Source organism: Rhinoderma darwinii, chromosome 7, assembly GCF_050947455.1.
Source record: "Rhinoderma darwinii isolate aRhiDar2 chromosome 7, aRhiDar2.hap1, whole genome shotgun sequence".
In the NCBI taxonomy this organism is placed as follows: domain Eukaryota; kingdom Metazoa; phylum Chordata; class Amphibia; order Anura; family Rhinodermatidae; genus Rhinoderma; species Rhinoderma darwinii.
The window spans coordinates 33,172,127-33,199,943 of record NC_134693.1 but is presented as its reverse complement, the minus strand read 5'-3'; the positions used below and the strand labels follow the sequence as shown (position 1 = coordinate 33,199,943).

At 43.0% G+C, this 27,817-nt stretch overlaps 2 protein-coding genes across 2 annotated transcripts in view; both read left to right on the top strand.

The window, feature by feature from the left end:
• Nucleotides 1-3,915, top strand: part of XPR1 (xenotropic and polytropic retrovirus receptor 1) — a 108,706-nt gene extending 104,791 nt beyond the window's left edge. Inside the window, exon 15 of the mRNA XM_075833135.1 lies at nucleotides 1,053-3,915. Coding sequence (XP_075689250.1) covers nucleotides 1,053-1,113 — 61 coding nt within the window. The 3' untranslated portion in view covers nucleotides 1,114-3,915. The remainder of the gene's footprint in view (nucleotides 1-1,052) is intronic.
• A 12,066-nt stretch (nucleotides 3,916-15,981) lies between these two features.
• KIAA1614 (KIAA1614 ortholog) overlaps nucleotides 15,982-27,817 on the top strand; it is a 31,639-nt gene continuing 19,803 nt past the window's right edge. Inside the window, exons 1-6 of the mRNA XM_075833134.1 lie at nucleotides 15,982-16,542; nucleotides 19,403-20,124; nucleotides 20,210-20,273; nucleotides 22,181-22,312; nucleotides 24,613-26,270; nucleotides 26,508-26,562. Coding sequence (XP_075689249.1) covers nucleotides 19,425-20,124; nucleotides 20,210-20,273; nucleotides 22,181-22,312; nucleotides 24,613-26,270; nucleotides 26,508-26,562 — 2,609 coding nt within the window. The 5' untranslated portion in view covers nucleotides 15,982-16,542; nucleotides 19,403-19,424. The remainder of the gene's footprint in view (nucleotides 16,543-19,402; nucleotides 20,125-20,209; nucleotides 20,274-22,180; nucleotides 22,313-24,612; nucleotides 26,271-26,507; nucleotides 26,563-27,817) is intronic.

Genomic DNA, 27,817 nt, shown 5'->3' with positions numbered 1-27,817 from the left:
CGGGAAGCACTGGCTTTCCATGACATATCCATACGACAAATGTCGGGAAGGGGTTAATGTTCTATCGTTTAGGAGTAATTTGAACGTATACTTGCACGCTCCACCACCATGCCCTCCAGCCGCTGATAGTGTCAATAAGTGGGGGAAATGTAACTATGCTGGTAAACTTGGGCTCATACTTGCTGGCCACGCTGTAAGCATAAGTTCTAAACACTCCTAAACTATACAACTAATAGGTGACAGCACGCTGAAATCCGCATGCCTGCCACGTCTTTATGCTGTCCTCAGACAGGACAGCATAACTATCTGACCGATCTGCCTTAATTTTATTTTTCTCCCCTCCCCCTCATGTTTTGCGTCAGTGTCACCATATAATCTCTCCTAGCCTATAAAAATTCAGTTCCCATAATTTTTCTTTATAAATAAAATGGAAGAGTCCCTTCAAGACCATAATACTAACCCCCCTGACCCTTACTGTAACGTGTAGTTCGGCTCTTATTGAGAATTTACAAATAAAGTATAAAAGCCCTTTAGAGGGTTACTCCAGGCATTTTATTTGACGGCCTATCCTTAGGATAGATCACCAATATCAGATTGGTGGAGGTCCGATCATCGTGGCCTCTTCATAGCTTACCAGGCACAGCGCCATACACCTCCGTACACCTCCGTAGTGGCTGTGCCTGGGTTTTCAGTTGTGGTCCCACTCAAGTGAGTAAGACTGAGCTGAAATAGCAGGCACAGCCACTACGGATGTGTACAGTGAAGTGCCTTGCAAACGTTGAAGGGGTGGCGTCAGTCGTCGCCTCGGCCCATTCAGCCAGCTGATCGGCGGGGGTGCCGTGAGTCGGACCCCCACCGATCTGATATCAATAACCTATCCTAAGGATAGGCCAGCGATATAAAATGACTGGAGAACCCCTATAAGACCACCGTAAGATTAATTGGAGGATTTTTGACAAGCTTGAAAGTATGGAATCAAAAACTGAGGTGAATGGTAGAGAGAAGTTGGATTAAATAGTATATAACATCTTTTTCTTTCTTGTGTCCCATAGGAGTAAGGCTCGAGATGCCAAGATCCTGATTGATGACACCGATGATGAAGCCAACACATGAAGCAGTTACTGCTTCCAAAATCCACTCTCCAACCATCTCTTCAGGCTTTCATCCCCATTCCTGGCTTCTTTTTATCTTTTTTTTACTGCACCCCATCATTACGGGGCTGGCCTCCTGCACGCCCACCTAACCCATTAAAAGATTTTGGTCCCACCGCAATTCATGAACAGAGGTAACAAGAAGCCAAGGACAGACCTTTCTATACCTAAGTGTACCAAGCTGGAAAGGACTGTCAAGAGTTGGTGGGTGGTCAGAACGCACCTTCCACCAAATCTACAATCTTATTGCTTGCCTGACTTCAAAAGACTTGAAATTATTGACCGTTTCTTTGGCTGTGGTGCCACATACAGCAACCTGTTGTGGGATTGTTGTTCTAGTCTCAGCCGATTTATCTCTGTCTTACATCCTCCTCCTCCTCACTGTCTCTTCCTTTTCTTCCCTACTCATGTTTGTTTGCAATCATTGATATTTTGTGTTCCCACCCCCCCAGCAGTGCTGGAAGGGGTCCCAAAGAAAAGGGGCTGGGGGAGTGACAGAACTTAGAGATATTAACTCTATTCATTTGAACGATCATCTGTCCATTGTTTTAAACCAAAGTTTTGTTTTCGTTGCGATCTTCAACCTTCTATTTCCATTTTCTGATCTTATTTGCTGGACGTGTTCAGATCCTCCATGCAATCCTAGTGGTGTGCAGCCACTGCCGCATCCGACAGACGCCAGTCCTGCCAGGGGGCCTGTATTCTGCTCTTTGTAAGAGCTGAGCACTCCCTTTCATAGCCTCAACAGCCTGCACTTAGGGAAGTGTGCCTAACCATTTTGCTGCTGAGTAACTAGACCTCGGGGGGAATGAATGCCAGGCCTCCTAGGGCAGAGTGGTTAAAGTTAAACATTCTTCCATATTACTGCCAGATAAGGGACATGCCAGCGATGCATATTGAAATGCCAAGCATGTCTCGAGTATTCTATGTGACGTCTGTGAGTGCAGGCTCACACTGCTGACAACTGTTTCATTGCTGCCTTCTGGGTTCTACCCACATTTGCCAGCAGACCTCCCCACAAGGGCTGACAATAGGGAACCAGTCTTAAACCCCATCCCCTCCTTATCCAGCACTGCAGTGGACGCACAATGCAGTCATTTAGAAGGGGGCAGCAGGTTGTAAAAATGCATTAATTTAAGAAACAAGTGCTTGGCTTTGACGAGTTCATTCTCACCTTCTCCATGAGACAGGTTCTGAAGTACGACATTGCTGCCCCCTCTCATACCCGTTTGCTTTCTCCAGTTAGTGCAAGGACAATCTTTTAAACTAGATCTCTGCTTGGTGACAATTTTACCTCTACAAGAGTCTGCCTCTCTCAGCACTTCTCCCTCCTCTTCTTTAGCGAAGGGAAAATGTGGGGGAAGCAGTGCTAAGAGACACCGAGGGTTGTGACCGCCGCTTTGTCTTGCTGTAGCTGTCTATGTGCATTGCTGTTCAGCTTGGCTTCTCTCGTCCGTGCGCATGCTTCGTTTGTTCCTTCCGGGTCATGGAGGGAATAATATGTATTTTTTTTTAGAAAGGAGCTCAGCCACTGAGTATAGGGAGAGGGTGCCGTTACTCATAGCAGCCCTGCCTGTTTACGACTGTTCATTGTGGAAATGATCCATTCAAAAGGATTGGGAATATTATCCCGTTGAAATCACTATCGCATACGAAGTAATTGAATATTCGGCGTCGAGCGTATAAAATTACTTCCTTCCCAGGACAATATTGTATTAAATGGCAACCGCATGGTTTGTTGTTTTATGCAAGGATCTGGAGTCCTTACATTACTGCCAGATTTATATATTGTTTATTAACATAGCCATCTGGGGCTTTGTTGGTTACATTCCCTAAAATATAACTACTGTTTACTTGGAAAATACTGCTAGAGATGGAAGAATACCTGGATGGATAACCAAGTGCAAGATGGCCACCTCGCCACTTTAACATCAGGCTGCACCTTTTTAATGCTTACGATGGTCCTTGGTGGTGCCGGTGTGGATAAGCTTCATGATTTGCGACAGGACTGGTCCACTCAATTCTGCACGCGTCTGAAGAGAGAGAACGGACTACTACTCCTATAGTCTCCTGTGAACAGGAGCTTCCTCCCTGACTCGGGCACATGCCTAGCTCAAGCTTGGTAGCTGTGATGTAACCAATGTGTTCTTCTTGTGCAAGATGTGATGTAAGTCTGTGCAGCAAGGGAATGGTGTCTGGAAGAGGAATGTGGAACGCCAGGGAATAAAGGGGAATTAAAGCACACTCCGTCCCTCCCTGCTCCCCTCTCCAGCGCTCTGTCCGCACTGTGAAGCTCTCTTCCTGCTAGATTAGATGTCTTCAGTATCAGCACTGTGACTTGTTCTTTCTGGTGCATTCCTATGTCGTGTCCCTGCACCCCACATCTCTTTAGATCTTGTTTTTGTTCCCCACTTACGTTTTTTTCCCCCACCTTTCTCCTTTCCACACCATGCCTGACCCCCCCCACCCCACCCTCTCTTTCTTTTCTACCACCTTGTTCTATCTGAAAATGAAGAACATGGGACAATCCTTGCTTGCTCTTCTCTGTAGCTGTGCTGATAGATTTTTGTTCCCTTTGATGGATATTAAGAGTACTTTTTTTTAAATACTGTGGAGTATTTTCTGGTCAGTAGGAACATTTGGCACAAAGTGCTTCTGGTTTGTAGATTGTATAAAAACAAATTTATGTGGCTTTATGTGTTTATTTTTGTTTCTGTTTTTTTTTCTTTTTTTGTCATTTTTGGTAAAAGAAAAAAATAAATTATGGTGTTGTCTGGTTTTCTTTATTTGAGAAATTGGGATTTCAGGTCCCATGCGCACGATCGTAGATTTCATCCGTAATTATGGACCCATTAATTTCTATAGCCGACTGACACCTTCCTGTATATTTACAGGGAAGGTGTCCGGGCCTTAGAAAGCTTCCGTAAAAAATAGGACATGTTCTATTTTTTATTATTTTACGTACGGTTCTCCCATACTTTATAATGGGAGCACGTCCCGCAAATGCGGACGAGTGTAGCCATTATCACGGCCGTGGTTACGGCTGTGTGCAGGTGGCCTAAGTGTCGGCAAAGTAAAGTAAGCTTTAAAGTTAAAGCGCCAGCTCTACAGAATGTGATGTGCAATAAAAATTTACCCCTTACACCTACCTCCATCTTAGAGCAGCTGTAACTTAAAGAGGCTCTGTCACCAGATTATCAAATCCCTATCTCCTATTGCATGTGATCGGCGCTGCAATGTAGATAACAGCAACGTTGTTGTTTTTTTTTTTTTTGAAAAACGATAATTTTTGGCCAACTTATGAGACATTTTATATTTATGCAAATGAGCTTTGAAATGGACAACTGGGCGTGTATTGTGTTTTTAACAACTGGCCGTTTTTACTTGTGTTACTAACTGGGCGTTGTGAATAGAAGTGTATGATGCTGACAAATCAGCATCATACACTTCTCATCGTTCCCACCCAGCTTCTTTCACTAAAGACACACAGCGTGACGTCACCCACAGGTCCTTCAACCTTGCCGTCGGACAAAGAAGATACATCGGCTGAAAGGCGTCCAAAAGGTTAATATGCTCGTCTCTAGGGAGTTTACTAGGAGCTGTGGTGTCTTCTCTCTTTCGGCGCCAAGGTTGAAGGACCTGTGGGTGACGTCATCACTCCCAGCCAGCGTCTTTCACTGCAGACACAACGTGACGTCACCCACAGGTCCTTCAACCTTGGCGTCGGAAGAGAGAAGACACCACAGCTCCAGGCGTACAGTTGGATTTGCAGCAGCATCACCATGTGCAGGTATGCATAGTAAACTCCCTAGAGACGAGCATATTAACCTTTTCGACGCCTTTCGACGACAAGGTTGAAGGACCTGTGGGTGACGTCACGCTGTATGTCTGCAGTGAAAGAAGCTGGGTGGGAACGATGAGCAGTGTATGATGCTGATTTGTCAGCATCATACACTTCTATTCACAACGCCCAGTTAGTAAAACAAGTAAACACGCCCAGTTGGAAATACGAAAAAAAAAAAACACGCCCAGTTGTCCATTTCAAAGCTCATTTGCATAAATATAAAATTGCTCATAACTTGGCCAAAAATTATCGTTTTTTAAAAAAAACAAAACGTTACTGTAATCTACATTGCAGCGCCGATCACATGCAATAGGAGATAGGGTTTTGATAATCTGGTGATAGAGCCTCTTTAACTTGGATTTAATACCTAGCTTCCGTCTGCAGATCTTCTCTGTGGGGCAGCGAATATAACTGTATGGCCTGTAAAGGGAACAGAAAGTGACCTATAGGGTTCTTCAGTGAGAAAAGTAGAGCACACAGGATGATGGGAGATCTGACATTTTCACAATTCCACAGGATATGCAGAAAGTCAAAAGAAGCAACTTAACTTTAAAGTTGGCCCTCAAACTATGAAGATCTTTTCATTTTTAGGTCCAATATTCTGTGCTAATTAATTTCCTAAAACTTTATAAGAATCCAAGTTTTTTTTTCATTTGCAGAGATCCAAATCCCCTTTGACTGTGGGAAGGGAAATACTGCTAAATAGTAAAATTCAGGCTGCTTGTAGCCACCGCTGTGGGGAGATCACTGAAGACGTTTTCATTATTGAGGTGAATGTGAGCGGTTTAAGCCCTTGGCGACATGCCTGGTACATATACGTGGCAGCTGCCAAGCGACAGTATAGAGCAGGCTCATGGGCTGAGCGCACTCCATACTGAGCAGGTGCCAGCGGTATGTTACAGCTGGCACCTCCGTGCAATGGGTGAAATCGAAGATAACTGTGGTTACGCCTGTTTAACCATTTAGAACCCGCGGTTAATAACAATCTAAGCCGTCACAGTCCATGCCCCCCTCCCCCCGTGATGCAATAGCGCTGATGGTTGTCATGGCAGCCTGGGGCCCTCAAGTCTGCCATCTTTGTGCTCCTATAAGCCCTGCCAGAAGCAAAATACCACCTACTTAAATAAATTACCTACGATATAATTATACACTTTGCTGCACCTATTAAAAGCGCAGCATGAGGAAAGTGTGTAAGTACCCTCTAGAGACAAGGTATGTACCACAGCTTTTGTGTGTGTAGATGCACATAATTTAGCCCCTCTGTACACCACCAAAATGGATTTCTAAACACGCACGCACGCACGCACGCACGCACACGTGAAGTCCTTATGTTATCAAGTAGAGGAATTTGGTGTATTTTCAAAAATCACTGTACATCTGCCATAAATTCTTGTGGTTGTAAAATGAACTGCAAACAAAATATATAATACCGTCTGGCATGGTACTGATTCAAGCACGGAGACAGGAAAATGATTCACTTAGCTTGCAATGTACAAAGTAAGAGGATACCGGTCTTCATCTGCCATAGGAACCTCTAGCATTGTCACTGGACTTTCCAATGTGTAGATGAGATGAGAGAACGAAGATAATAGTTCATGTAAATAAGTATATCAACATTTATTTTTATATATATCTAGCTTTTATACCCGGCGTTGCTCGGGAGGTTGACTTATGGTATGGATAAAGTAAAAGCTCACTATTTAAATACCTCTCCGTATGAATTTAATTGCTACCTCTCGATATGCTTGAGAGTGTAAATAATTTTATTGGAAGCATAAAAGAAATGAAATTAAAGAGGCTCTGTCACCAGATTTTGCAACCCCTATCTGCTATTGCAGCAGATCGGCGCTGCAATGTAGATTACAGTAACGTTTTTATTTTTTAAAAAACGAGCATTTTTGGCCAAGTTATGACCATTTTTGTAGTTATGCAAATGAGGCTTGCAAAAGTCCAAGTGGGTGTGTTTAAAAGTACAAGTCCAAGTGGGTGTGTATTATGTGCGTACATCGGGGCGTTTTTACTACTTTTACTAGCTGGGCGGTCTGACGAGAAGTATCATCCACTTCTCTTCAGAACGCCCAGCTTCTGGCAGTGCAGACACAGCCGTGTTCTCGAGAGATCATGCTGTGTCGTCACTCACAGGTCCTGCATCGTGTCGGACGAGCGAGGACACATCGGCACCAGAGGCTACAGTTGATTCTGCAGCAGCATCAGCGTTTGCAGGTAAGTAGCTACATCGACTTACCTGCAAATGCCGATGCTGCTGCAGAACCAACTGTAGCCTCTGGTGCCGATGTGTCCTCGCTCGTCTGACACGATGCAGGACCTGTGAGTGACGACACAGCCTGATCTCTCGAGAACATGGCTGTGTCTGCACTGCCAGAAGCTGGGCGTTCTGAAGAGAAGTGGATGATACTTCTCTTCAGAGCGCCCAGCTAGTAAAAGAAGTAAACACGCCCCGATGTACGCACATAATACACGCCCAGTTGGACTTTTACTTTTCAACACGCCCAGTTGTACTTTTGCAAGCCTCATTTGCATAAATACAAAAATGGTCATAACTTGGCCAAAAATGCTCGTTTTTTAAAAATAAAAACGTTACTGTAATCTACATTGCAGCGCCGATCTGATAGGGGATAGGGGTTGCAAAATCTGGTGACAGAGCCTCTTTAAGCAATATATTCATTACCGATTTAGGTCTCATGCAGACGAACGTAAAAACGCCCGTAATCACTGCCCATAATTACGGGCCCATAGACTTCTATTGGCCAAGGGTACCTTCCCGTTTCCTTACGGGAAGGTGCCCGGGCCGTTGGAAAATATAGAACATATCCTATTTCAGGCCGGAATTATGGCACGGGCAGGCCAATATAAGGCTTCATGCCCACTTCAGTCTTTTTCTTCAGGGTGCTAGCCGTTTTTCAGACGGCTAGCACCCTGACCCATTCATTTCAATGGGGCCATGCACGTCCGTGTGTGACGGAGCCATTGCCTAGCAACGGCCGGGCGGGCAGACGTTCACTTACAGACAGATAGTGCACTGCACTAATCGGCAGACCCTTCTCTCTGTCAGCACTGATAGAGAAAAGAGGCTGCTGATCAGTGCTGGAACGCAGCGATATTAAGAAAAATAAGTTCATACATACCCCGGCCGTTGTCTTCGTGACGCGTCCCTCCTCTGACATCCAGTCTGACCTCCCTGGATGACGTGGCAGTCTATTTGACCGCTGCAGCCTGTGATTGGTCTGAAACGTCATCTCAGGAGGCCGGACTTGAGGAAGGAGCAGGCAAGCAGGGAGTTCTGGTAACTTTTTCTTAATGAACCGTTAATCTATATTGTGAGCGCCGCACATGGTATTCCCTGTCCAGCGGTAGTCTCTGTCCAGGGTGCTGAAAGAGTTAAGGGGCTGCATTGATCGGCAGTAACTCTTTCAGCACCCTGGACAGTGAGTACTGCTGGACAGGGAATAGCTTGTGCGGCACTCATAATATCATGTACATAGTGTGAACGGGTTTCCGTTTCCTCTCGGAAACTGAAACACGGAAGTGTACACGGGAAGCACACGGTTCCAATCACGGATCCGTGAAAAACGGCAGTGAAAACGGTGATGGAAGTGTGCATGAGGCCTAAGTTTATGGGGCTCCCGTAATTACGGGTGGCTACGTGTGTGCACCCGTAATTACGGGAGTGTTGTTAGGCGATGTCAGGGGATAGTCACTGTCCAGGGTGCTGAAAGAGTTAACTGATCGGCAGTAACTCTTTCAGCACCCGGGACAGTGACTACCGCTGGTATTAAAAGTTAACTCACACAGAACTCCTGCTTCTTCCTCCAGGCCGGCCTCCCGGGATGACGTTTCATCCCATGTGACCGCTGCAGCCAATCACAGGCTGCAGCGGTCACATGTACTGCTTTTAAATCAATGAAAAATCGGGCTTCAAACAAACTTTCCAAAATATATATTAGATATGTATATGTAAATACAGTTAGGTCCAAAAATATTTGGGCCGTGACATATTCATAATTTAGCCTCTACACCACCAAAATGGATTTCAAACAAAGCAATGAAAATTATTGAATTGTAGACATTCTGCTTTAATTCAAAGGGTTTAACAAAAATATTGCATTAACCATACTTACATAGTCCCTATATTTTCACAGGCTCAAAAGATTAGACAATTGACTGAGGCTTGGTTCACTGTCTCTAACACACATGATAATAATATCGATCACATCTAAGTTCATGAACTTAGATGTGATCGCTATTAGGTTAAGTTCACACTTTGCGTAAATACTGTGGATTTTCCGCAACGGATTTAGTTGTGGATAATCCGCAGCATAATACAGTAGCAGCAGAGTGGGTGAGATTTGAACAAATCATATTCACACGCTTCGTAAATGCTGAGCGGCAAAACTGCTCAGAAATTGACCTGTGGTTTTTTAGTCCGCAGCATGTCAATTGTATTTGCGTTCACGCTGCTTATTTGTTGCTGGTTTTTCCCATTGAATTCAATGAGGAAGTAAAACCCGCAACAAATAGCAAATTCAGAAAAAAAAAATCTTACCCAGAATTCTGTATTTCTTCATCCAGGCCGGCCTCATGGGATGATGTTTCATCTCATGTGACCACTGCAGCGGTCACATCCCAGGGCTGCAGGACGTTAGAGGGACGCGTCGGCCGTGGTAAGTATCCATTTAAAATAAAAATTCTGTGTAATTTTCCGCAGCGAGCATTCAGGCTAAAAAACTGTGCCACAATTTGGTGCAGTTTTTTAGCCGGAATCCCCTGCGGCGCACAGGGCGGATAAGCTGCGTGCTTTTATGCAGCGTATCCGCCCTGTTTGAACATACACATGCCTCATGCTCACTACAGGGTGCGCCGGCCTAGTCCCGTCAGTGATCCGTGGAAAGATAGGACATGTCCTATCTTTCCACGGTTCAGAGAATCAGTTCAGTTTTCATGGACCCGATTCACCCACTAAAGTGAATGGGACCGTGAAGACTTAGGTGCTCCTTGTATGCCGTTAAAAACAAACCGAGTGGCACATCGGTCGTGTGCAACTGGCTTTAGGGTTATCCTGTGTTTTAGAGACACAGGACCCACTCTCAGCCGAGCCGAAAAGAAGTCCATATTCTTAAGAAGATAAAAGGTCTAGAGTTTATTCCAAGTGTTGCATTTGATATTTGTTCATGGGAATGCAATTTGTGGTCATAAGAGGTGTCAATGAAAGTAAAAAAGAAGGCGGCCATCATTAGGCTGAAAAAAACACCATACAAAATAAATCTATCCGAGAGATAACAGAAACTTAGAGCGACGAATTCAGCAATTTGGTAAATTCTTGAAAAGAAGCAATGCGCTGGTAAGCTCCGCAACACCAAGAGGCCTGGAAGACCATGGAGGACAAACCAAAGCTGATGATCGCAAAACTCTTAACAGCACATAGCCAAGTGAAGAACAGTCTCCAGGAGGTCAGCGTATCATTGTCAAAGTCTACAATCAAAAGATGCCTTCATACTTGTAATTCAGAGGGTTTAATTTAAGATGCAAACCACTGGTTACATAACAGAAAGGCCAGATTAGATATTGCTAAAAAAGATCTAAAAAAAAAAAAAAAGTCCAGTTCTGGAACAAGATTTTGTGGACAGATGTACCCAAAAAAATAAATGTACCAGAATGATGGGAAGAGAACAGTATGGAAAAGGAAAAGAGGGGCTCAGGATTCGAAGCACATCATCTGCTAAACATGGTGGTGTTATGGCATGGGCATGTATGGCTGCTAATGGAACTGGGTCACTGGTGTTTATTGATGATGTGACACTGGATAAAAGTGGGTTCCAGACTTTAGGAAGTCATTGACTGCAAAGGATTTGAATCTACATTAAAAATAATCTTTTTTATACCTATAATTATTAGTTTGTCAAATTACTTTTCAGCCTGTAAAAAATGGAGGGACTATGTAAAAAATGTATGCAATTCATAAACCGGTAATGCAATATTTTTGTTGAACCCCTTGAAATAAAGCTGAAAGTCTCCACTTCAATCACATCTTTATTGCTTTGTTGCAAACCCATTGTACTGGTGTATGGAGGCTAAATTATAACAATGGTCACTGGCCAAATACTTCTGGAACGGACTGTTAATGTATGTAATTATATATGGGGTGTGCACATAAAAAAAAAGTAATAAACCCACGGATTCACGTTTTTTATAAGGGACTAGTCCATATTTAGGTTATTAAAGGGTAACTAAACATTCAACAAACTTTTGATTGGTGGGGGTCTGAGCACTGAGACCGCCCCAACCAATCGCTAAAATGAAGCGGCAGAAGCGCTCGTGTGAGCTCTGCCGCTTAGTTTCTGTTCGGCTTTTTCCGGAAATCAATGTAGCGGTGTATGGACTCAAGAGAAAATCTATGCCCCTTACACCGCTACATCGGCGTTCCGGAAAAAGCAGAACAGAAACAAATCGGCGCAGCGCTCACAATCGCTTTTGTCGCTTCGTTTTAGCAATTGGTGGGGGTCTCGGTGCTCGGACCCCCACCAATCAAAACTTCTGACGTGTCACTGTGACACGTCAGAAGTTTGTTGACTGTTTAGGTAAACTTCAAAGGGTGTTTTACATTGAGCACGCTGTCCTATCTGCACACAGGTTATAGAGCAGGATATGAGCAGATATATATTTAGTTTTATGGGAAAAATAATTCAGCATACGTGAAATAAGGAAACTGCTGGCAATTCTCTAACATTTTTTGTGAAGTGTCTTGGGGGGAGCAATTTTAAGCGGTCTGGTGTTTAAAAAGCCATTTTCCACAACACTCCTGGAGCATCCTGAGTTAATAGAGGGAGGTGGGGGGGGGGGGGGGAATCACTGATTTGGGACTTTCATCATTTAGAAGGTGTAAAGAGCTGCTACAAAAAGATTCTTTCACTGGAGGACCCTGTATGTCCATGCATTACATGGGCAGCCTATTCATGTCTATGGGCACCGTGTAATGTTTCATTTACCCTGCAGTGGCGCTGAAGGAGATTAAATACATGCTGCTGGTTCTCCCACAAATTACTCCTGATCGCTCGGTGTCCCAGAAACAGTACACCCTACGCTTAGTTAATTTTCAGGTAACTTTTTTTTTTTTTTTAAGGAGGGATTGTAAGAAGTTGACAACCACTTCAAGAAAGCTTAGATATAGTTGCTATTTTTTATTTTTTTAATCTGTGGAAAACACGAACCGTGATGTCAGCACTGGAATCCTGTGTTTCCTATTTCATCTCTTTTCCTCCCAGCGATGATCTGTACATTTTTATAATCCTCCCCATTTCTTTTTATTGGGATTATGAAATCAATCAGTAATATTAAAAGCTGCATTAAGCTAGGAGCCGCCGAGCAGATGCCAAGATTGAGCCGTGCACTTGGGTGATGGACACATCTGGGTATGCTGCACATCATGACAATGTGACCCTATTCACTACCTGTGGGGCCGCTGTGAAGTGAAAGTCAATGGTAAGCAGAAGGTAAGCTAAAAATTACATATGGCTTATTATATACCTGGGAAATGAGCCCTCGCACGTTTATATACACGTGTCTATCCGTACACTTAGTGTCTTATTGAATCTGTTCTGTCTGGTCTTAGCGGAGGCAAAGCACTGGTAACTGTACTTAATGCGCCATACCTTATACCCATCCTTGACTGTGCCCCCCATATAGTAACCCGGAGTAAGTGGTGTATTTATCCAAACTACATCTCATTGTTCTTCATTTGGCCATCTCTGTAGTTAAGCTTTTAGGTTCCTCGTCCTTTTTGTCCCCAATGCAAACGTAGTTAAATATTTTCAGCGACATGGGTCACCTGTTACATCAGCTCTGAATATTGTGCTGGCTGTACTTGACGACTGGATTATAATTTAGACCACATAATAATTTTGTGTTTGTAATTGGGAGTTACTGTCCTTGAAATGAAGCTTCATCAAATAGAAAATACATAAATAATGTTATTATCTCCCTTGAGCACTGGAGGTTTCTGATGGTACCCCGAGGTGTGGTATTAATACAGCCTGTGTCCTGCTGGCAGTCTGTAGGCGAACTGTAGAATTGAATTTCCCAGCAGCCCTGCTTGCGATCAAAATGTGCCATTGTTTGAAAGAGAGTGACTCCATTATGTTAGGCACTTGCCATTTTTGCAATTCTCAAATATATTACCTAAAATGAATGCCCGTCCTCAATGATTACATTGTTTAGTCTAAATAGGTATAGCATCCTTATAGAGGTCAGAGTTTTGGTTTTTTGATAGAGTTTTAAATCTATAGTCATAAAGTTAATATAAGTTATATTGAACTGAATAATAAAGCAATATGTAGTAAGCTCCCCCTAGTGGCGGCTGAAGGTAGATAGAATTGTATAATTTAGAGGGGTTTTCAGAGCATCTGCTGCCCACCATGTGAAACACGATCCCTCCAGAGGCACTGAGAGGGGAAAGCAGCCAGCTGTGGAGATCAGATGCATGTGATTCCTGTACTTCAGGGAGAGGAGAGAGAACCACATGTTTAGTGCACAAATCATCACACAAGCAGGAGATAAACACCAGCAGCCTGGTCATGTGGCTGCATGTGAGACTGGCTTACAGAGGCATTTCAGCTACAGACAGTACATTAGAGACTACTCTTATGGAAGTTAAACCATCTGCACACAATTTTTAAAGACCGTAAAACGCCTTTATGTATATGCGGGGGATTTGGAGTTCTGTATCAGAATAACATAGCTTCAATCTCTATAGCCATATTCATTTTTGTCCAAAAAATTACATGATAAAAATGCGCTAAAAGGAAGAGATGCCCTTTAAACCTGTAAATCGAACATAGTGGGTGTGATGTGTAAATGTGCACTAAATTATTTCCTTTTTTGTAGTTCTGACCTCTACTTTCTGAAATGTGAGACACATACATAAATTTGTTTCAAGTGAAACCTCTCAAGTCCGATATTGTGAAGTAACACCTTAGAACAATTTCTTCATGCCGTTACCCTCTTTGTCATTATTATTACAAGGAGCATTGTTATTTTTTATGGAAAGCAATGCCATAGGACAAAAGTGTCTAATGTATGCAACGCACTTGACACCCCCCCCCCCCCCCCACCCCAAGTACGGAGATTGATTTTCAGTAATGCCAGGCTAATTAGGAATTTTGCAGTCCACTTATAGTGTGCGACAAGACGAGCAAAAGAACAGGCAGAGCTTTGATGGAAGACGTATAAATATAACGAGTGGCTGAGCTCGGTGCTGCATGGTCTTCAGGCCCCAGTTATCCAGGATGTTACTGTGTGCATTGTTCTTCTGTTCATAATCCACAACTTTATGGAGAAGTCAGTTTTTACATATCTGATCTAGAAGAAAGTTTTCCATTGAAAATATGTAGATGTCTATTGAGATTCTGCGGAAAATAATATGAATGGATATTCTACTTAAATATTCATAGGTGCATTACACAACCCACTATTGGTAGTCAGTGTGGACCCGTCCCGTCACCCTTTTCAATAGTAGAGAGAGTGCTACTATTCAGTGCCTAAGCAGACACTAGAATATACTTAATGCTTTTTGTATTTTCTTGGCCAGCATTTTCATTCTGCCAGCCATATACTATTCGATTTACTCCTTATAAATGCACCCTTACACCAATAAATTATATATATATATATATATATATATATATATATATATATAAATATATATTTCCAAAAGTAGACAGCACTCCAATTCAAAAGTGAAAAATGGGTCTTTTTTTATTAGCCCTCGTTCAACATTTCGGCCCTCCAAACTGAGCCTTTTTCACTTTTGAATTGGAGTGCTGTCTACTTTTGGAAATATTGAAAACTTTGGAATCTGGGATCGGGTTCCCAAGGCTTGCACCCATCTGTTACAGCTGGTGCTACTGGGCGATGGACATCTTTGTATGTATGTATGTATATATATATATATATAAGAACATTTTTGGGGAGGTTATATTTTTCCTCCATGTTGGGCAGTAAAGGCAGCAACAGAACCCATGGGATTGCTATCAGGATCTATACCTTCTGCAAAACCAATTTTCTTAGTTCATGTCTATTGGACTGGAATCACACGTGTAATTTTTGATGCGGTTTTTCCGTTTGGGATCTACGTTTTGTGGAGCCTGACCGAAGTGATCTAACAGGGAACCTGGAAAAGGCACATATGGCGCATGGCTGCAAATATTTTTGTATGCTCCAAAGACACAAAAATAGTGATAGCAGCCGCAGTCAGTCTCTTATTGTATTTGTTAAACATACATGCGCACTTCATATGTAACCGTTCTGCTCCTCCGTCCTGCACTGTGCTAGAGTGTATATGAGACATTCAAGATTGTGCGAGACCTGCACTAGCTAATAGCACTGCTCGAGACTCAAGTATATGATGCATGCAGTATATGAATTCAGTGCTTCTAGGGCAGAACTCAGTCCATGAAAGGGAACCTCACTGAGTGCAATACAGTTCTGTACGATCCAAAATGTACACCTTGCCTAACGTTTCTGACAGCCGTAATACTGCCGCAAGTCCTGAAATTACCACAGTTCTACTGGATCGACTTGGAGTGCTGGAACTAGTTTAATGTCTGTCTGAACCCGATTAAATAGTAATCGAACATACTGGTCCTGGGTTCATAGGAGACCATCGGATGTGGGGCTTGTAGGAGATACTGGTCCTGGGGTCATAGGAGATGTGGATGAAGTTGCTGCAATGATTATTAATAGATTCATTTATGGGACACAATCAAGTTGAGAGAGTCCTGGATTGTCTGATATTTTACCAGCATGAGAGATTGCTTATCTGTGGGTTCAGATATATATTTGAACCACCAAAAAAGATCTAAAAAAAAAAAAAAAAGTTAAACCTTTCTACAGCAATTCCAAGTATCTACGTATCTTTTTCCTTCTCGCTCCTCCCTTTTTCCACCTCTGTCAATATGAGATAGGAAGAGCGCTCTACTTCCAGGCATCTTCCTCCCTGAAGAGTTAGCCTGCAGCTACAAGACTTCTAGCCAGGCTCCAAAAGCCAGCTGTGCGGTTGTGTACCCAGGCTGGTTAGATATTGACTGAGAAGTATACGCTCACTGGGGGTGAGAGTTTCATTCAGAGGAGGAGGGAAGGAGAGAGGAGGTCACAGGCAGTGAAGGAAGGAGGGGAGGGAGCTATGGCCAGTGAAGGAGACACAGAATGATATGGAAGCAATGTGGGCTACAAAATATCACTGAAAGCAAAGATCAGATCTAGTGATAGAAAACCTGTCCTTATCCTGGACTTCCTGGCACATCTGGCAGCTGAGTCTTCTCAAGGCCGGGATGGAAAGGAGCAGCTGAAGCTGCCAAGCTCACCGTCTGCTACTCAGGAGATGTGCCAGGGAGTCAGCCATAGCAGAAGGCTGTGTGCTTTACTATTTCAAGACCCCTGGAGCAGAAGCCAGGTGGGCCAGTGGGCTCCATAGAGCAAGAAGGGCCACGACAACACATGGCGATAGAGGAGGACTCCAGGGACACTGGACAACTGGTAAGAAAGATAGTGCTGGCCTACATTACCCAGGGGAAGGGTCTCGGTCATCAATAGCCTATGTCAGTTTTGAACCTTAGTAGAATACTGGAAGTGGAACGCTAAAGGGTTAAAGTTCCGTTTTAGAATGTCTGGAAAGTATCAGACCTGTTGGCACAGAACTCTTTTTGTGTGAGTGTCTGCACTGTTATTTTAACTCTTTCTGTCCTGTTGAGGCCCAGTCATCATTTGAGAGCATTCTCAACTCCACGCAATTCTCCTGTACGGTTTCCTTAGCTCTTCGCTAGCATAATACGTGTGGTTGTTTTCATGAATTCCCTTCTCCTTGTATAAACCTGTAGGAGAATTATGCTTCCTTCTAAGGAAGAACAAGAACGCTGCTGCTTTTACAGTGCAAAGAATATATTACCCAATGCCGCGTAATGGAGCAGAACTCCTTCAAAAACATATTGGCGGACTGGTTTGCAAAACATTTTTTAACGTAGGATTGTTATTAATGATATTTTATGTTTGTGGCTACATTTGTATGAACTATTTTTACACTCTTATATAACACATATCTAAAGATAAGGTGGCGCTAATCAGGAAAGAGTTAAAATATTGCCACATAAACACTAGGCAGGTCAGGATGAGTGGGCAGTAATGACATGGGCCTCTAAACCTCATTCAATGCCCATGTTTGGGTACCCAATGGAACATTATTCGTTAACATACCCCAAAATCCACATATTAGGCCTTATTCACACGAAAGTGTGCGTTTTGTGCGCGCAAAAAACACAGCATTATTTGCGCGTTGCAGTTGTGTGTGTCATCAGTATGTGCTGTGTGGCTGCGTGATTTTAACGCATATGCCAAGCTTATGACACGGTTTTGAAGTTTAGAAAAATAAATGAAGGAGGTGCTTTTATTTTTTCCTTCATTCCTTTATCTACTGTTTCGCAAATCACGCGCGTCACACGGAAGTGCTTCCGTGTGCCGTGCGCAATTTTCACGCACCCATTGACTTCAATGTCTGCGTGATGCACGAAAAACGGCCGAGTATAGGACATGTAGTGAGTTTTACGCAGCGGACTCACGCTGCGTGAAAATCACGGACTGTCTGAACAGCCCCATTCACTAACATAGGTCCGTGCGACCAGCGTGATTTTCACGCACGTATCACGGACGTAATACACGTTCGTGTGAATAAGGCCTTACATGCAAGTTTTGCTGTCTATTCACACCGGATTTTACCGGATCTTTAGCATGCTCCTATTTCCGTGCAGAAAATGCCCGCAGCATGTGAATGAGATTTGTTCAAATCCCATCCACATGGCTAGTACTGTAATCTGCTGCGGATTTTCCTATATGCAAATCCACATATAAAATCAGTCCCGTGTGCAGGGGTCCTCAAGGTTAAAACTGTACCACTGATATTACATAGAGGAGGTCTTGGCACTGCTTACATAGCTAAGGCATGAATTTCCATAGTTCTAGTTTACCACCGATTGGCATTATGAAGCCAGGACAAGTGCCGGTGGTGCTCATGTGCAGACTTTATCATGGAGTATTGTGATTTGGGTTTAGGGTCATTTAGGATATGTAGTCCAGGATAAGACCACAACTTGAGTTGTGCAATCCCAGCCAGATGTGAGCCAAACCAAATTGAATCAAGGGTTGTGAGTGTTGTGACATTCGTATCACACTAGTTTTCCCTGCTTGAGTCACACTCCAACAGAAGCGAATGACCAAGCCACCGAACAATTGTGCGACTTCTTGGTCCCCATTTACTTCACTTGCTGTGTGACTTCTGTGCACAAGTTGTACATATCTGTGTTGCAGGCACAATATATCACACATAAAGTATGCCATTACAAGCTCCTATAGTTAGTCGCGTGACTAAGCACGTCTAGACTAGGCCAAAAACATTTACTTTGTAAAATACTCCTTGTAGACACAGACTACAGCTTATAGTACGCTATTCAGCAATATTGCGTTACATAGAGACTCTAAATAACCAAATAGCGGATCATAAGTGGAAGGTGACAGTGGTACATCGTTGTCATTATATTAGTAGGCCTCAGTGAAGCCTGGAGTGAATATAAGCAGCTATCTAAGCTCACTAAAAGGCAGTAAGGATGATGTTAGGAAATCTATCCTGTTGTATGCGGCTGACATTGTAGTGTCCATTATTCTTGTGACAAGGACTGTTTTGATCTGGATATATACATTTTTGGATTACTAGCAGCTGAACTTCCTTGCTGACCGTCCCATAGCTGATATCTTGGTTGTATTCAGCCAATTACCCTTATGTTTACTCCTTGACCAATGGCGAATCAGTCCTATTCATGACTCCATCCAATACACCTCTGACGGCATTTCCCTGGCTTCACTCCCGAGGATATCTCTGCCTTCTGCACAATTTAAGGTCCATTCTATTGAGTTTAGACCATGCCCTGCAGTCCAGAAGTTTGAATGACAAATGTTCCCTCTCAACAAACATCTTTTTGCTTTACCGAGGACTTGCAAGTTACTCGGGAGGAATGCTTTGATGCTCTATTCACAGCTGAACTATTCAGAAGCTGTAAAGCGGCTGTAGGGTTAACCTTTGAAATAGAATAACAAGTTTTCCTTTAGATTTTATTAGTATAAGTGTGTCTTTAAGACTTTCTTTTAACCTTGAATGTTAAAATTGAGGTTTACCTCGTGTACCAGTATTTTCAAAAGGTCATGGCTGGTGATCAAGCCCGGATGGGCCATCGACATAGGCATTTTTTTTAGACTACTAGTGAATTAACTATAAAATAAATTAGCTTATATATTTTCAAAAAGATCATGAGGATTTTTGTGCATTTCTCAGATATTTCATTTCCATTTGCAGATAAGATTTGATTGTGGAAAAGATGGAGATGGAGGTTAACATGAGAGAATGTGTCCCTCCAACAGACGAGAGAAGATCCACAGGGCGCGCAAGTAAATGCCCAAGAAAAGTAAGACCTACAAGTGGGAACACTAGAGATATTCAACAAAATGACAGGTCAGGGAAGCATGAACAGAAAGGGATGAGGCCGTCTGTGCTACAGGGAAAGGTGAAAGCCCTGAAGGAAAAACAGATGAAGGAGAAGGAATTAAGACACTCGGAGAGTCATGGAAGTGAAGGTGACATTTCTGAAGACGCACTGGTGTCTCCACAGCTTCGTACTTACCTTACTGAAGACTTGTTGGATTTTAATAAGCAGGGGCTGTATTCTGGGACACAGCAGGAGGCGTGGGGATCTGATGAGCTTTGGGGGACGTGTAACATAGATGGACCTTCCGTGAGTCACTGCAATAGCTGCCAAATAGAAAACTTGTCAAACTCTATTCCGATTAATGAGAACAGTCCACAGTCCTGTCCTCACGACTGCTTGCACTCTTCTTGTGATGATCCCTCCAGTACCCCATGCACTACAGGGGATCTCCACTCCTCGCTGAGTCTGGCTGAGAGAGTGGAGAAAAACCGTCAGGAGCTGAGATGTAAATTCAACAGAAAAGCCTGCCACAATGCGGACAATACAAATGGTGGTTTACCCAGCCAAGGGCATGCGTCCAAAGATGTCAGCTGTGAGTAGGGTATGGGTGACACTACCTACAGTGTGATATTGTATACATATACATCATATAGAATGAGCATTGTTTTGTATTGTAGGGTTGTTCCCTGGGGATATAGACCATGATTCTGGAGTATCGATACCGGCAACAGAAGATTGCAGGTGGGTAAAACACAACTAACAAAATATAAATCTAATATAGGGAACATCCTACCTGATTTCCACAGTCCAGCAATGGCTCCTGAAGACCATCGCTTTCAGAAATGTGCTGGAAGAGCTCATGAGATTAATGTAACTAAAGCTTCAAGCAAAAGCTGAGGATGGCAAGATTGTAGGGATAATGCCTGATATGGAGGTTTAGCCCTGAAATCTGTCCATTTTTTTTATATGTTTACTCATCTGATCAGCACAAAGTCCCACTATCCTTCACCAGTCCTACAAGCTTGAGGTCTCTGGGGATGTTTAGCAGGGTTCTCACACTGTGACTTGAAGAGAGCAAGGTAGTCACTGGTGAATTTATTTTACTGACTAACAACATAGTGGCTGCGGAGGGTCAAAAAAGTCATCTTTATCCTTCAAAGCCACTGTTGTGTTATGGACAAGATTCACTTATGACTACTTCAGGTCTGTTTGGAAGCACAGGGACCACATAAGCAGCTATCCAGTGTAAAATCCTGCAAAACCGCAGCATGGATCTCAGCTCTGCAGACTCCGATGTGGAATATTGTCTTTTCCCAGTAACTGGAGTTGACTCATTTAGAGAGTTGCATGGGTCTACGCTTACAGCCCCCCTCCTGTGCCACGCTCTGACCACTTCCCCTATAACTCCAGTTGAAACTTATTTTTCAACTCTGTCTAGAGTTATCTCTGAAAGTTTTGGACTGGCCCATTGTATTGTACAGACGGGTGGCTTATTATGAAATCGATATATACAGAAGCTACCCGCATAACAGCCCTTACACTGTTTGTTAGATACTATATATATAGAGATATGATTTTCATTTCAGAATATTGTAAGTGGAGACATTTCTGCGGCAGATGCTGTACATGTGGTTGCACGTTTAGTTGACATATGGTTATTGTATCTCCTCTGATTTGGACAAACCTTTAGGGTGTATTCCCATGGGTCGCATACGCTATGTAAAAGTATGCAGCGTATGTAGCCAACCTAAAATCCACAGGGAATCCTGGCCGGAAAAACACACCAAATTGTGGTGCGGATTTTCTGCCAGAATCTCAGCTGAAAACAGCTCTGTTTTAAAAAAAAAAAAACAATACTTACTCCCCAAGTGATGTCCTAGCGACGCACCCCTCTGTTCTGAGAGCAGCGCGACCTCCTGAGATGAAGCTGCAGCCCATATGACCGCTGCAACCTCTGACATGGGATGAAACGTCACCCCAGGGGGCCGCGCTGCACTCAGAACAGAGGGACACGTCGTTCAATTGGAAAATCCTGCAGCAAAAGAGCAACGTTTCCGCAGCATAAATTGACATTCTGCGGATTGAAAAATCGCACGGCAGGTGAATTTATTAACGTTTTCTCTGCAGATTTTTTCTGCAGCGTGGGCATGAGAATTTTTCAAATCTCATCCACTTTGCTGCTACTGTAAATGCTGCGAAATTTCCACACAAAATTCAGTTGCAGAAATTCTGCAGCGTTTACACTACGTGGGAACCCGGCCTTTTCGTTATATAAGAGAATGCAGCCAGCTCATAACATCTGGTGGTAGATGAACATTCACTTATTGACGGTCCTGTGGTTTCTCAGCTCATCCCCATCGCTCCACATTAATATTCTGCTAGAAGTGACCAATGTCTGTAATCTTTAAGCCTAAACCATATGTCATGTCACAATCTCTGTGTGTCCTTCTCCAGTCATTTCCTAAAATGGATTATGCCCTAGTTTCATCTCACGGTGCATTTCACTTGTGTATCTATGACAACAATCCATTAGGGGGCGCTCTCCGCACCAGTCTCTGTTCTCACCCTGCATTTTTATACATTCTGACGTTGGCTGATGCACTTAGGGAAGTGGCGTCATTATAAAATCCTTTCTAATCCTCTCCCAGGGAGCTCAGCGTCCGTCACGAACAGGCCAAGCAGCTGCTACACCGAGCACGGATGAAAGCGAAGGGGGCCAGTCCCTTGCGAGCCTCCCACTGTGTACTACCACATCCACACTCGCAGCATTCACTTCGCCGGTAAGCAAAGAGGGGAGGGGGTGGTTTTACAAAAATAAGAATAAAAGACCGTAAAATGTGTTAGGAGACCAGACAAGATAGAGAATGGGATTTAAGGGATTATGAGCCTGTGAGGAAAATCAAAAACCAAGGCATGTGCTAACAAAAGGGGAGAAGAGTCCCCGAAAGTGACGTATTCCCATCATTCTTCATTCACTTTGTCTTATTTGCTGTGCAGTCACTTCACGGTGTATTGTCGGAGTTTAGCAGACACAATCTATACTGTTCCTATAGGTTGCGATCACAGCGGTGAACAAGCCATCAAAGTAGTGGCTATGGTGAATGACCTCAAACAAAGCAAACTAACAAAGTGACACTTCCATATACATGACTGCCTGTCTCTGTGGGATATTTGTGTATCTGCCATGGTTTCATGTTTGATTACTCAGCCCATAAAACGGTTTATTTTAAAGACGATGCTAATGAAACGTTTGTCAACCGTGCTCAGTAATTATTTCCTATGGGGGTGTCAGGGAGAGAGTGACGAGTCTTTATATATGACCGTGTAAATGTCCCTGCCTTGATATAATAACCTCGGCTTCCTTGATAGATTCCATTATGTAACACGTCATAATATGCTGCTCGGGATCTGAGAATTTCTTGTGTAAAACATTTCTTAACTTGAGCAGGATTCGCCACATACTTTATCAAACATTGAGGAAATATGATTCAAAGTCATCCGTAAGAAAAGCCTCCGTGTGCCAACTGTATACATCACGACTTGCCAAATCTATTAGTATTCCCATTTATTCAGTGATAAGTTTTAGCAATGTCTAGTGTCCCTCCTCCTTCACATGGATTCCTATGGGCGGTCTGAGAGGCAAATTTCTCGTCCCCACTATAGACAGTCAGTGAGACCTCTCATGATAAGATCATACATCACATTACCAGAATTATAACTAGGCTGTCCTTCACCGAAGACTGATAAAATACTGACGATATACTGATGCGATATCATCCGTATTATGGAAGTTTACAAATTTGCTCGTCTGAAAGACCCAATATAATAAGAATAGGTTCCACAGTGTTATAATGGCGCAGGTGTCTAGAGCATACTACAATGGTTAGCTGAAGCTATGCTAAGAGCGGATATCTGTAGAAAAAATCCTCCAGACAGCCACACAATATTCCCATTGGAAATCTGCATTCACTTTTGTAAGTTCATTTACATGTGGATTTTCCCATTTAGTTTAAATTAGTGAAATGCCGTGTGAATTTGCAAGTCCTAAGCACATCCTAGAATTTGCACATCATGTCAGTCGGAACTTAAAAATCTCATTCACATAATTATTTTTTTTTTGGGCACAATTTGGGCCCATACGGGAAGAGTAAATTTAGTGCCAACAACAGGATTTAATCCTTCCCTGGGAATGCAGGAAAATCTTTTGCAAATCATTTTTGGGAAAGATTTCCATGATTTTTTTTACAAGGATCTGATTGTGCATTTGCCACGAAACATACGGCTTTCACGTAGAACTAAAATGCAGCAGTGTGAATAAAACCTCATATAAATACGATTAGCCTATTACAGGCTGTTAACAAGAGAAACCTTTAGGGTATGTACACACGATAACGACAATTACGGCTGAAATTCCGGAGCTGTTTTTTAGGAGAAAACAGCTCCTGCATTTCAGACGTAATTGCTCGTACTCGCGTTTTGCGAGGCGTCAATTAAGGCCATAATTTGGAGCTGTTCTTCATTGAAGTCAATGAAAAACGGCTCAAATTACGTCCCAAGAAGTGTCCTGCACTTCTTTGATGACGCTGTTATTTTACGCGCCGTCTTTTGACAGCGACGCATAAAATTACAGGTCGTCGGCACAGTACGTTGGCAAACCCATTGAAATGAATGGGCAGATGTTTGCCGACGTGTTTGAGCCATGTTTTCAGGCGTAATTCGAGGCGTAAAACGCCTGAAAATAGGTAGTGTGAACCCAGCCTAATTCTCTGTGGCTGACATGAGTTTTTCACCTGTTAACTCTATCATATCTAGATTTATGCAGCCTGTGCACATGGATAGAAAACTTTTTTTCTGAAATAAAAATAAGGAAACTCCCTGACTTTTAACACATCTCTGTCTAGACCATTGTCCTAGCCTGATCATTGCCACCGAAACCACAAACAAGGACGGTAGATTCTTATTTTTCCTACATTCAGTCACTGTGAAGTCATTCTGAAAATGGTTTATTACGCAAATTTGTACATTTTGAGTTTCAAGTACATTTTGACATAATCCTCTCCTGTATATTTTCTCCATGCAGTGGTCCAAGTGCAACTGGTGGTTTGATAGACGGAGGATCTCAAAGTGACAGCTCAAGTAGTGACTATTGTTCTTGGCACAAAGGCTCTCGAGGGAGTTCTCCATCTCATGTGCGTTTCCAAGATGAATCTGAAAGAGACGTAGAAGAGAGATATCGAGAACGCCAACATATTCCACAGACCGCTTCTGTGACCAACACTCCTCCACCAAAGAGACAGGCAAATGGGTCTTCTTCTGGGACCGAGCAATTGTCACCATCTGGTCATGGACAGTGTGGCACTTGTGGCTCCACCACTAAAGGATCAGGAGCCAGTCCAGCTGCTACTCATGGTACTAACCTACGAAATGTTCACTTAGGTTCAAAAATTACTCAGGATGGCTCCCTCAGCTCACCTTTGGGGGTCAAGCCCTCTCCTCACTGGATTCTCCCTTCCCAACCATGGCGAGTACATACAGAGCTGATCCGTGAGACGCACATTGGTGGTGACTCCACTGCAGACTCCTCGGGAGAAGATGATTGCAACAGGACTCATGGCATTAAAAGTCATAGATGGGGAACAAACAAGTTATGCCAAAACAGTTCACCAAATACACCTGAGCATGGCGCCACATTACGCCCAACACGCTCATTCTCAGATGCTCAAACAGGAGCTGGGGGATCAAACTCTGAACAAGTCATTAAGGGAAAAAATGGAACTTCTGTTTTTGCTCTAGAAAACAGATTCAAGGATAGGTCAGGCATTTTAGAACCTAATTCCATACTCAAGATATCAGAATCAAATCCACAGGTTGGCGCCATGACTGGTGGTTCTTTTGTTGACTCCATAAGAACTGGTTTAACAAAAATGCCACAAGACATTGAAACTAAACCCACAAGAAAATCCAAGAGTTTAACTCTTGATATGGTGAAAGGATGCAAAGCATTACATACAGAGCTGGAAACAGGGAACATTGTATTAAATTTAGATACTAGACAAGGAACAACTGATCAGACAGAGAGCAGACCCCATATTGCACCCGTGGTTCCGTGCATGCCATACATGGTCTCTCAATCAGATTCCGGTAAAACGCAAGGTGGTCTCGGTATTTCTAACCGTGTGCCTATTCCTCCACCGGGCAAAGCCCCCACCATAGTGCTATCTAGAAATGGTAGACTTGCAGTCCGTACAGAGAGTGTCAACCAACAGCTATTACAAGGAGGAAATAAGGTACAAGTGTTCCAGGACAGAAAGGGAATTCAATCCAACCTAGTGCCAAACCCTAAGGTGACCAATCCTGATGTTGTTGGAGATATGGACAATCATCATTTTTCTACATCCAGCATGAAATTAATGAACCCTAAGGTCAGAGAAGCAGCTTTACATTCTAAGAAACCGTCAGAGGAGAGGAACATCAGGGAAACCAAGGAGAATAGAACTTCTGGGAAGAAACAGGTGAAAAGGGAACCAAGAGACAATGAGATCTCGAACGCCAGTGATAGACATGTGCGCTGCGAGAGAAGTAACGCAAATAATGAACTCCGGGAATCTGGGCCTAGTCCTAGGGTCAGTAGTCAATCGAGGGAGCAGACATTGAATGAACTGAGTTTCCTGAGAAAAGAAAAGTGCGCTGAGAAACCTAGAACAAATGGACAACAAACTGCAAACAATGAACACACAGGTAAAGTCTAATATTCTTTATTGCCTTCAAATACAATTGCCTCTTGAGAGCGATGCATGTGTTCTACCAAGTAGATGTACAGAACCTAGACCAGGTCTAGAGGACATCAAGGGAAGATTCTGTAAGGAATTACTATACATTCTGAAGGAACGTTCTGGTGTAATTCTGGTCCATGGCATTGATAGGTAAACATCATTGGGAATTATACATTTGACTTATGTTTTGCTTCTTTTCAAGGTTCTGGTCCAGTAATTGCAACCAAAGACCGGTGCATGGAGCTGTCCCATGAGAGGTGAGCGGTGGGAACATATTCACCTGTAAATATCTATTCTCATGTTAATCTTCTTTTGTCAAATCATTAAACATTCATAGAAGTTTCCTGTTGTAGGAAAAGCGGGCCGCCATTATCACTTCTACTAGTGTCACAAGTCCTCACTGGCAAATCTGCCATGTTTTCTAATGGTCCATGTCCTGCTCCTGGATTATTGCATTACTAGAAAGATTTGTGTAAGAAAACAAAGTTGACTTCCATGTTGGAGCTGTAATGGCAGCCATATTCGTTTCACTGCGCTTCCTCAGACACTAATGTAATTGGAGGGGTTTATCCATTATATGTAAATAAGGCTTAATCGCCATATGAGTGAAATGTTCTCTAACTTTCTCATATACTTTGGCCCTTATTCATAATGAAATTTGCTCCACTTTTGTGGCTGAAAAAAAGTCTGAAAATTAGGCACACTGCTGTTTTGTGCAAAAGTTTGTGACTTTTTCCATTTTCACGCAGTGCCTGGGCCACCACAACCCAACAGAATGACTATAGTTTATGGCAAAAATGGGCGTAAATTATCCCGGGCATCTACAGCATCTTGAAACTGTCGTTGATTTCGCTTTCTGGCGCACGGACAGCCCAAGATGCAACTAATATATTAAGAGGTGTGCACCTCTTAATAGATTACTGGTATCTTACTGCTACGGGCTCCTGACTAAGACTGGCGTATGAAATGTCAGTCTTACTACATCTTGGCCTTTCGTGTTTCAATTTTTCACCATATTCAAGATATTAGTTTGCTGTCAGTGAATGTGAACAATCTCTTTTAAATTCAGAAGCAGTAAACCCATACAGACCTAGTACTGCTCCCAACTGCCAAGTGAATGTGCTCTGTGAGCTAAACATCCTGGACTCCAGACGGGTACATTGTTGCAAGCTGCTTCTGATGTGTTGAGCTCACAGAGCATTGCCTAGACTGGATACAACTGGATGCGCCTCAGCTGAAAGCAGGACTAGCTATGTATGGGTTTGCAACCTATAAATGTAAACAACTGTGTTCTCATTCACTGACTGCAAGCAAATATCTTAGAAATGGTGAGAAATTGAAACACAAAGGGGGGAATTTATCAACCTTTCTACACCACATTTCTGGCGTACAAAAGTTGCAAAATCACTATATAACCTCCAAAAGCAATTATAATGCGGGATGGGCACTGTTCACAACGAAAACATCCCCCCAGTCAATTACCACATAGGCAACTCCATAATGTAAACTATA